Source organism: Diuraphis noxia, unplaced genomic scaffold (assembly GCF_037042655.1).
Source record: "Diuraphis noxia isolate RWA-SAM2 unplaced genomic scaffold, SU_Dnox_SAM2 contig0003, whole genome shotgun sequence".
Classification (NCBI taxonomy): domain Eukaryota; kingdom Metazoa; phylum Arthropoda; class Insecta; order Hemiptera; family Aphididae; genus Diuraphis; species Diuraphis noxia.
The window spans coordinates 81,542,620-81,554,246 of NW_028301713.1; the positions used below are offsets into that span (position 1 = coordinate 81,542,620).

Consider the following 11,627-nt stretch of genomic DNA (forward strand, 5'->3'; position numbering starts at 1 on the left):
TGATGAAGTTCTCGGAAATACACATGGTATATGAGGCTAACATCACAAAATCGTAATTTTTTATAAGCACTCTGTTGTTGGGTGTCACAGTATTCCGCTGAATTTATACTCTTATGAATCGGTGGAAAAAGATTAAAAAGCATAATAAAGGAGAAATTCTGACCCGGTGAAAGAGACAGTTGAAAAGTGGCTAAAAATTATAGAATGTGAGTTATTCGACATTAGCGTACATTAATAACAAAAGCTGGTGCCAATCCTACAAAAATGCATCAATGTATATGAAAAATAATTATAACTACCTATAATGTTTGTTAAAAAGTACCAGAATTTCATTTTTAATAAATATTTAAATTATGTTACACATTATTGAAGATATCTCTTTCAAAAACTGAACTCCCGTTCACCAACGATTAGTATCGATGGATAATTTGGAACTTATTCACAAATTTTCACCACATCATCATTTCTGGATTCGAAATAGTCTTCCAGAACGTAGATCATCTTCAATCGACTTCCGTTCATCTTTGAAAAATAAAACCAGTCGAAAGTCTTTGAACGACCCAATAAGCATTATTCCCAAAAGTAATTTGATCATTTCGTACGTTTCCGTTATATTTTTTATCCAATTTCAAATCTAACTTGATACTGGTCGTTAATTTCAGACACACCGAAATCACCAAACGAAACAAACAGACTAAATTTATCAATATACAATATTAAACTGAAATAGATTACTGATATATTAAGTCTAGATTATAGGTGTAATAAAAATTGTGCTGGTACTTTTTAAAGAGACCTCGTGTGCATCAAAAAATACAGAAATAGTTGTTGGCGTTGCTGTAACTTTAATATCTATAACCTGAAATAATGAATATTATGGTACAAACGATGTTTGATCACTTAGTTTTATGTATTCTATCTTGAAAATCAAGTTTAGCGGCTAAATAATAACAATTTTCCCACTATAATTTCTGCTTTGAATGCATTAAAAATGCATTTTAGATCGATTATAACAAAATAATCTATTGGAAATTTTATTACAAAAAGCTTACTTCTATCTCCCTTTTATTTATTCATCAAGATATTTATAGGTGTCAAGTTTTCTGAGATCATCATAATTTTGATACCATAGAGATATACACTACGGTGATAAAACTGAATCCGTACGACCTTGGACCTATCGTGTATCTTTTATCTGTGATATAATAATATACTTACGGACACGAACAGCCTCGGGCCCAGCACCAATGTACCATACGCTAAGCGCATTTCCGCCGGAGGATTGTCAATTTCCCATAGGAAGAATGATATCTGACAAAATACATCATTCATATATTGCATTATTTCATATAAACATATAAACTATAGTCTATAAAATATGAATACACCTATTACTTATATCTATCGATGTCCGGGGAAAATGTTATTGATTAGCAATTTTGTTAATATTTTAGATTTTTAATACAGCTCGATTATACCATTTAATTAAAATGACTTCTAAGTATCAAACTATACCCTTTACAATCTGATTTAATTCACGCTTTCGTTGTACTTAAATAGGTAATTAGTTTAAATATTGAATTTTATAAGTATCAAAATATCTATTATATAAATCTAATTACAATACTTCCACTAATTGAGTGTTACAGATTATATTATGTAATTGGCATAATCATAGGCATAATGGATACATTTGACACGATGAACAGAACTCTGATGATTAAATGCTATACATTTTTTCTCAGGGTCTTATACAATACGCGAGTAATTGTAACATATATTTTATTTCGTTTTGGTCTCTGTCCATATGAATGTGTTATGAACGAAATAATCACTTTACGTCTCTCGTTATGATATTTGTACAATTATTGTACACCGTTTTTTGATATTTCAATTAGGTCGTTAAACCACTTTGCAATGCATAAAAGGTTGCTTCAGATTTACGCATACTAGTTTTCGTTTTTCTGTTATAGTTCCATTTTTGTTATTTGTTTGAAGACCAGCGATTATCAACTTGGTGGCCCCCAACACATGATATGGCGCGTTATAATGTATCACTAGACAATAGACATGTACCTATAACCTACGTAAATATAAAATAATTTTTAGATTTCATGTAAAATCAAATTTTAAATTTAGTGTTCATGGCTTAATAAATGTCGAGAACCAATGTGATAAACCTGCACAGTACACAAATGCATATTTGTCTATTATGTGGTTGTCGTTAAATTAATAAATTATACATCGAAATAACAGTAAACTGCAAATATATCTTCCGTTAGATATCTGAATATTATGGTTAAAAAAAATCGAATTTTTGGTACATTTTAATTTTTAAGCATTGTTTAAATTTTTTTCGATTCTTTTTCTCAATCGTTAAGATCGGTGTCCATGAATGAAAACAATTTACATAAAAAAATTACATTATAAGTTAGGTACACAAATTGTTTCTTTAATGATTCAATTATTTAGGTTTCTATGAGGAATATTGTCGCACCAAGTACGTTACCAGTTATTATTTGAAGCGTATTAATTTCACTTATCTATAATAAATTACTATTACTTCAATACAATTGTTTTAAAAAAGAAAACAATAATTTTTTTTATTTTGTTTTTTACAAAATTTTTAAGTAAATAATATTATAATAAATACGATTAAAATCATCGATGCTATAAGAAGTAATAGCTATAATGATATAATTGAATAATAGTATAACAGAAAAAAAAAATAAATATAGTTTATATAGTTTAATGACAATTTGAGACGTGAACAGAATATCAGATTTCCTTTTTTTTTTACCAAAGTCGTTTGTGACTTCTCTGACTAAATTAAAAAGGTTGACAACATTTACGACTACGATAATTCATATAATTTAATAAACGGCCAATTTATGGTAATATATAGGTTATTATATGCTATAGGTTGTTAGATGACAATTTCCAAAATTACTATCAATTCCATAAAACATCATTCTATATTAAACATCTGCAAAATATTTGATTTTAAGAGTACGATAATAATATTTCAACGGTTTTTCAAAATAAAGTTGTTCAACGGTGTCAAACACAACTCAGCAGTTCACATTGCCCACCTATATTTTCACAGTTATAACACCCATATTATATAGGTATCTAGTACATTAAAGTACATAACTCGAGACTCGAGGTTTTTGCATGACGTGCTGAATTATTTGAGATTTCAGTTCTGAGAATGTAGCGTAGGTATAACCTACAATACGATAATAATGAATAATGAATATTGATGAAAGTGGCGAGTAATAATTGTTATTTTGCATGCCTCTCTTGTTGCTGTCAGGTCAAAATATTTAGTCTACTGATATACTTACCAGTAGGTACCATTGAAATGGGTGCTTAGATTTGTTTTGTGTTTAATATTATAACTTATAATAAAACATTACTATAAAACATTTTATGATCGAGGTTTAGTTTCCGAAAACGGAACTTATAAATTTTTAAACATAGTACGATATACTTAACAATAGGTACACAATTCTGTTGTTATATAGTACAAAACTATAATACATAAAATATATATTATTTGTATAACTACATATTATTATTATTATGGTGAAAACATCCAGTTATAGTTTTTGATTTTTGGTGATATTTTGAAATGATAGTTAATTGTATTTTTTTTTAAGGAGAACAAAAAGTTTCGTTTTTAATAAATCCCATGACATTGTGGCTTAATATAATATATAGCCATGCAGTACCTACAAAAATGGCAGTTAAAGGTTATCGCAAAACCGCAACACATGTCACTCGTATTCGGTCACGACATATTGGTAACTTACTTACTATATCGATCATAATAATATTCAAGGATTAGTCCACTCGATAACTATCCCGATTGCCTTACTTATTACTATTACACGCGTTATGACACGAACGAGCTAGCAAAGCAGACCTGATGAGACGTGACAAAAATTCATAATTACTTCATCCTCTAGATGCTTTTCCGCGCTCGGATTTATGTCCAGTAAGATGGCCACGAGTTTGCTTGCCTGTATAAAATTTCAAAATAAAAACAAATTTATATCCAATAACGATATCCTATAATTTATTAATAGTATTATTTCAATAAAACAAAATTAATATTTCTACACCGCGGTAATAGATATAGGTAAGCTTGATGTATAAGTGAACAGAATATAGTTTGTGGAAATTAGAACAATTTTCACGCATCATTGGTAAAATATATGTTGTTCTATACGCCCGTTTCATGTTATGCGTGGACTATAATATTTTTACGAAATATTTCCACAATATTAATATAATGACGCGGTTGCGTCGGAAGTTTAATTAAAAATATATTATTATGTAATATTACAATATTGTGTTCTCGTCAAAACGGTACAATTTCTGTAGTATAAAATTGATTGAATTAGAATAATATTATTTACTAGGTACTCAAAGTGCAAGTACCTCGCAGAATTCTATGTTAGCCGCAATATCTACGTTCACTGCAGGAAAACGCGTAAAATTAAATTTTGCTTTCGCCGTCCCGTGAAATCTAAAATAGTATGTACGATATCGGTGACTTTTGGAATGAAAACGCCCACGATATACATTTATAGGAAACGGTTTGAACGCGATTACGAGTGGCTGTAATATATTATTGTGTTTCCCACAGACTATGCCACGGTTAAACCTCTTTATATTATATTATATATATATATATGTACGTGCACGCACGGCGACAACGGTACACTGCGAATGAGAGGCGAAACCGCTTTTGCGATCGTGCGCGATATGCGATAATTACCGATTAAAAAAAGAGAGTGTAGTAATGATAATTTACGCGCATTGTGAAAAATAACCATAATAATAATAACGATTTTCATTTAACTCGCTTACAACAATATTCACGTGCGTAGCCCATCTATATATAGGAATAAGGTGCTATTTTATACGTATTACCATGCTGCACACGCGCGGTTTGCATTGGAGGAGAAAAACGCAACCGTCTCAGTTCACGCTGTATATACAATAGGTATAATAATAATAGTAATAATAATAATATATTTTACACCCACGTGAATAAAGCGCACGCCAAGTGGCCAAGTGGTTTAAGTCGTACCTATATGTAATGTATACGACCTGGTGTACCTATATATATATGTATATATCTACTAAGCCGTCTAAGCCCTGCAATGCGTTCGCTTCTGAAGTTTAAAAGTAGTTTTATTCTAAAAAATAAACTACTTGACTTAGATAAATCTTTTAACCATCAAAATTGGTCTTATAATCTGCAGATTCACAAATATTAGGTTATTTTTAATTTATCCAAAACAATTTTTATTAAATTAAATTAAATTTTTATTTTCAGTAATATATAAAAAAAAAAATTAAGTTTATTATACATGTAGCGTAGATATTAATGGCGCTAGAGTCGCTTAATGAACAAAAAAAAAGTAAATAAATAAAAAATATAAATTTTAATTTTAAACATTAATTATTCCAAAAATCAGTTCTATCCATCAGTACCTATATAACCATGAGGAAATATTAATTCGGGATTTCGTAATTTGAAAATCTATTGTAAACAACCAAATCGTCGTCAGCTGCTTTACTTTATACTCAACGATACTTTACGCCATCATCATAATACCTACTTTTATTATTATCATCGTCGGTTCCGGTTTTACTCACCTCCTTTGCAACGTCGCCGGAAACCTTGCACAGCGCGAACAACCTCAAAAAACGTTGCGTCACGTCCAACATGTCCGCCACCTGACCGGAACTTTCTGCCGACATGAGCACTCGGTGAACTTCAAACACCGTTGTCGCGACCGTCGTCCCGATTTCCAATAGGATTTGCGCGCCAAACGCTCCACCACCGGTCGTCTTTCCCGCCCGGTCGATCAACTTTTTTCTCTGCTCTCTGATCGCCGATAGTTCTACGTGATGACAATAAATGGTACAAAATATCGGTAACAATGACGTGGCAAGAAATGCTAATTAGGTATGTAAGTGTACGAAATAATAATGCTAATATATACTTCACCATGCAGTCACCTTGTGGGCGTTAAATAATAACCTTTCTCAATTTCCACTTATGCCGATGAGGGTTATTTTAAATAAATAAAACAAATTTAATATTCAATGAAATGTATTATGTTCGTTGAGTAATACGATATGACTTCGTTACATAAACTATACAGTAAAAATTAATATCGACAATCGTAGTGTCATGTTACTTACAAGCTTATGATTTATAATAATAGAATAATATAACTGCAAATAACAATATAATATACTATAAACTAGTTATGTAGTTTAACTGAGCTAATGTGACAAAGTAAGCTCCAAATACGATATGATCCATTTTATTAAACACTTCAATTAATATAGCAACCTAGCATGTCCTAGATATATAATTACATATTTTTAAATATTATGTATCATATTTTTTCATATTATTATTAGTATTATTTGGGTGTGGACAGTTTAAATTAATTGTTTAAATTCTATTCATAAAAAAAAAAATTGAAAATTAAGAAGCTACGGCATTGCGAGATATCAAGTATTGAAGTATATAAGATATAAGGTTATCTTCTGTGTATGAAATAATTTTTAAAATTTATATGAATTTTATTTATTACATTTTAGAAAAATCTCTTGTGTATATAATATACATATTGTGTCGATGTATATGTATAGCCGCCACGCTCGTCATATCCATATATTTTGGTACTCGCCATTTGCATATAAAAACAAACGTTGAGTACACACGATGGGTATTCAGAATCACCTGCATGCACATTGAAGATCATATCTGTATTCTATACTAATGCGATATATAAAGAAGGAAAATTGTCCATTAGTTCGGTTTAATCTCTGGAACTATTTAACCGATCAAAATTTTTTTTTTACCATCAAAAAGCTATATAATGCCCCACGGATCTATCATCTATACTACTATATATAGGCTATATTTTATCTTAATAAGTGGCCCTTAATTTTTTTTTATTGCAAATTTGAGATTTTTTATAGAAATATAAGATATAATAATAAATGTATTTTTGCTTATTACAGGGCGGTTGCTATTGGTTATACAATTTAGTATGGATGAATAAGAAATAGCAATTTGTTATTATATAGGTACCAATTTTAAAAATAATTATGATTCACCTTTACAAAGTTAAAAATGTGAGAAAATAATATGATTGAATGTACAGTGAAACCTCCTTTAACGTACTCCTCTCAATAGTGGACACCTCCAATCAATAACGGGTGGAATTTTGAGAACGGCGAAATGTGTACTCACTGTATTTCCTTTCTTAATAGCGGACACCTCCTAAAAGCGGACGACATTTAAGCGACCGAGAGTGTCCGGTATTTAAAGGTTTCACTGTAATTTTATATAGTCCTGTATTTTATATGACTGTGTAAAAAATCTTTAATGAAGATAATAGGGTAATTCCACGGGAAGTTTTTAACATCACTATAGCTACGCCGGGTATTAAACGACGAATGAAACACAAATTTTGAATCATATAGAGTTGGTATTTTTAACGGGCAACGAAGTTCACGGGGATCAGCTAGTGTAATTATATAGAAGATTCGCGCGTAGTATATCATAATAATGTAATACGCTCGTACAGGTATTTAGGTATACGCGACGGATAAATAATTACGCATTAATATTCCGTGGGTATATGTTATAGGTACATAAAACTTAATGTATATACCTACTGTGTATTATATTATTACTATTTTTATTATATTTATTTTGAATATTAATCGATCATGTCGATGTGTGCAGCGCCGAAGTCTCCTCCACGCTCCGGGGCGTTTGTAAAATATTACTTAAGTATACCTACCGCGACCGATTAAAAAAATTTCCCATAAGAATACGCGATCCAGTGTATGTATAATATTATATATGTACATATATGTTTACCTATGTATATATTATATGCACGTATGAAGGCTCGTAACTAATGGCGTCGCCGTTTTAATATAATAATATTATAGTTTTCGTCATCGTACTATATAATATTATAAATACTTTTTTTTTTTAAACATATTTATTATTATTTAGTTTATTACTGTTTCTGATGCTGCATCAGTATGTCCTAATTTTTCAAACGAGTAAGCACGCGCGTAGGTAGCTTTGGATTAATCACGATCTTATACAAATCTGCAGTATAAGTACGGTGCACAATATAGAGGTATATAGGTATGTATGTCGTACAGGCGTAATGCATATTATTCTGCATATATATTTAATAATGTATAACACAGCTATGTATCATGAGGAGTATAAACACTCGACGTGTCCAACTCTCCACCACGCGCTAATTAATTCCCTAACGTAGACGAGTCACGCGTCGTACAAGTGTCAACAACTATGTCCAAGTACAACAATACACGAGTAACATTATTATTATGGTGTGAACATATCATTATTGCGACGTATGGATAGGTTCTATGTACGGGACGACTAACGGTAAAAGATTCCGGTTTCGAAAAAGAAGGGTCGTAATACTATATAATATGATATCATTCAAAAATCGCGTTCAGAACAAAATATGTGCTATTTACATTTTGTCTTTTTGTTGTTCGTATATAGGTTTACCTATAGATATATTTGATTTCATCGTCAGCTTGTCGAGCGCGTATGTAATGTGACCATAACGTATACAAAATAATAAGTTTGAATTAAAACTACCTAACTATATGTATGTATACCCTATTATTTATAAAACAAATGTTTAGTTCACCTTGACTATAAGTATACTTCCTTGGTCCATTTCAAGTTCTTATTGTATTCGATGAATTTTATGAAATTAAATATCGCATTCAGACTTTTCCCGAGGATACACTCTGACCATTGTAAAGAAAAGTCCTTCGATTCAAATATATTGGTCGGTGCCCAATGACCGATAAAAGAATATTAATTATACAATAACTACCGATGACAATATCATATTATATTATTATTATAATCACGTCGTTTTGCATAAGTCAATTTTATCCGAGTATAATATACCACGCATAATGATACTGATAAAACCGTTTCGGATTTGGAAATGTGTGGTTAACGCGATACGACAACTAATCACACCCAAGCCCTACTGCAGCATTATTTAGTATTGGATATCCATTGTTTATTTAATATAAATACATAATACATACTCGCCATGGTGATACATCCATCCGCCACCAGTTTGTTAAGGTCTTGATGGCATTTTATAAATTCGGTACACTTCCGGCAAAAATTAATTTCCGAAAGTATTGGAATGAAACACAAACAAATCTGTTCAAACACACGTATATATTATATAGCATATTTTACCGCTTATATATTATATAATTTACAGAAAGTATATCCAATGGTGGCTGACATAAGTATATAGATACAATTTACAAAGTTATTCATCAAGCATATGCTAACCACCCGGTATTTTCCCTTCAATTATAAACTTATTTAAATTCTGATTTTTGAAATATGCTTAAGGACCAAATTTTCAAATTAATGAAATTTTTGTACTACAAAAGAAGACGTTTACTGTGGTATAGTACAAAAACTTCTGTTTTTCAAATGACAACCCTCCATCTCTCACTCATTTCTAGTTTAATATAAATTATTTAGCGGATAATTTTTCTGAACACTTTGTCGTATCAAAATCGAAATTCAAACGAATAGTTTTTATAGTTACTTGACTTCGTGGAATGAGGATAAGGATAAAAGGTCCACGATAATGAATTTGAAAGATATGGCGGCAGTGGTAATTAAAATTGTTCAGTAATTTATATTATTCTATCAATATTAATTATTTATAAAAATGGTCCAAATAAAATTCAGACTTGTCTTGATCCGATATAATTTATACTTTTTTTAATATTGTATAAATTCAAGGAATATTATCCTAAATACAAACACTTTAATAACTGAAAAACTACGCGTTCGAATTTAATTTTTGATACGTCAACACTTTCAGAAAAATTATCCACCAAATAATGTATATAGTAAAAAAAGGTCTCTCATTTGAACAACAGACATTTGTATTACTGCAGGACACTCAGTAAGTAACACAAAACTTTGAAAGTATTATCTTTAAGTAAACTATAAAATTCCAAAAATTAGAATTTGAATAAATCTATTATTAAATAAAAAAAAAAAACGAGGGCGAGCATGCTAAGCGAATTACTCTGTATAATACATAGCAGTTTAGGTATTAAGTAGTAAGTTCTAAGTACTTGACGGTATTTCGTGCATGAAGTGCTTAACACGTATTTCTATTATATATATAATACATAAATCGATCTGGAATGTGCAAATGGTACAAAACATATTTTAAATATATAATATACTTCAAAATCTAAAAGCTGTTCTCGACTTAATGTTTTTAAATAGATTCAAATATTATAAACGAAAGCCGAGGGTGTTTTCAATGCGTCGATAAAATCAAACGAACATGTACCTACACACATTCGAAGAAATTTTATTACCTAAATATAACACTATACATACCTACATTTTCTAGACAAAAATTATTAATATGAGCACTAAAACCTCCGCAAATCGGATTTTCTACGATTCTCAGGAAATGTTGGGTGTATTTTTTTTTATTGCTTATTGCAGTAAGTGATATTAAAATTTAATTTGAATAACTTTGCATCGAAGTGCCCGCGCTAGATTATAGTTCTACAATTTATTCACTGATTCGTTTTAATAAAATTATATTTGTTGGACGATACTACAGTGGTGTAATAGCAAGAATGATAAAAAACGCTCCTCCCACCCACCCCCAGCCACAAACAGTAATATTATTTTTTATGATCCTACCTGAAGTATTTTTTCCGGGTTTACTACACTGTCATTGCGATGCAACAGACGTAACCAGTTGCTGCTAAACAGACATATAGACGTCACCGCCCAGTAAGACCAACCGGATAACGTTCGGCCTACAACGTAATTTAAAGTTTAGATTGTTTGTGATGATGACCGAAAGAGGTGATTGGATTATGACTCCTTACGGTCACCGGAAGTGTGACAATGAATTACAATTTGTCGTGTGGTACACTCTAATAACGTTATCAGTATCTGCACGTAATGCGGTACAATTCGGAACGTGATTTCCGGAGTCGACAATTCGGAAGTGGCCCAATCTCTGTACATCAACACGCACGCCACCAATGCAAATGACCCGTTCAACGTAAAAAGCTTCAACTAAAAACAGAAACGTATTAATATAAGGGATTAGGTTTCCGAATTTCCCCCCCCCCCCCCCCCATTGTGATATAGGAATGAAATGCACTGGGTTAAATATCACCGCAAAAATAGCTGCAGAGATATTTTGGGCACCAAAATATTTAAAATATTTCCGCTCGATTACGAATGTCTTGTTAAATTGTTTTTTTGCGTAAGACTTCATAAATATTGCCTATAGCTAACCCCTTAAAAAATCAGTCTCTCTCAAAAAAGTTACTGTCAAAGTGTAGTTGGTATCGTTCGACAAGGAGAAATCGTCACAACATCGTAATCGTCAAATGTCACCTACCTTGGCTTGTATTGAGTTTCGACGATCCACTGGAATTAAAATACCACTTGTACGCAACGACTGCATCACAGCAAGCCTGCCGTCTATGCAACT

The 11,627-nt window shown here is 31.1% G+C and overlaps 2 protein-coding genes across 4 annotated transcripts in view; one reads left to right on the forward strand and one right to left on the reverse strand.

Moving 5' to 3' along the window:
- raskol (Ras GTPase-activating protein raskol) overlaps positions 1-11,627 on the forward strand; it is a 143,157-nt gene that overhangs the window by 37,203 nt on the left and 94,327 nt on the right. The window lies entirely within an intron of this gene.
- On the reverse strand, positions 1,192-11,600 carry LOC149057864 (uncharacterized). Its single transcript, XM_089222082.1, has 7 exons — positions 11,535-11,600; positions 11,011-11,203; positions 10,820-10,938; positions 9,166-9,286; positions 5,674-5,921; positions 3,960-4,025; positions 1,192-1,311 (listed from the first exon to the last, which is right to left on the reverse strand). Exons 1-7 carry the CDS (start codon positions 11,598-11,600, stop codon positions 1,192-1,194), a joined length of 933 nt encoding a protein of 310 aa, XP_089078208.1.

What these genes read in the sequence shown, in the direction of transcription:
- LOC149057864 (XM_089222082.1), bottom strand. Translation starts at nt 11,600, where the DNA reads ATGCAGTCGTTGCGTACAAGTGGTATTTTAATTCCAGTGGATCGTCGA. An exon ending in ACCCGGAAAAAATACTTCAG is followed by an intron (nt 9,287 to 10,819) that starts GTAGGATCATAA and finishes GTGTTTGAACAG; the next exon opens with ATTTGTTTGTGTTTCATTCC. An exon ending in CCGGCGACGTTGCAAAGGAG is followed by an intron (nt 4,026 to 5,673) that starts GTGAGTAAAACC and finishes AATTTTATACAG; the next exon opens with GCAAGCAAACTCGTGGCCAT.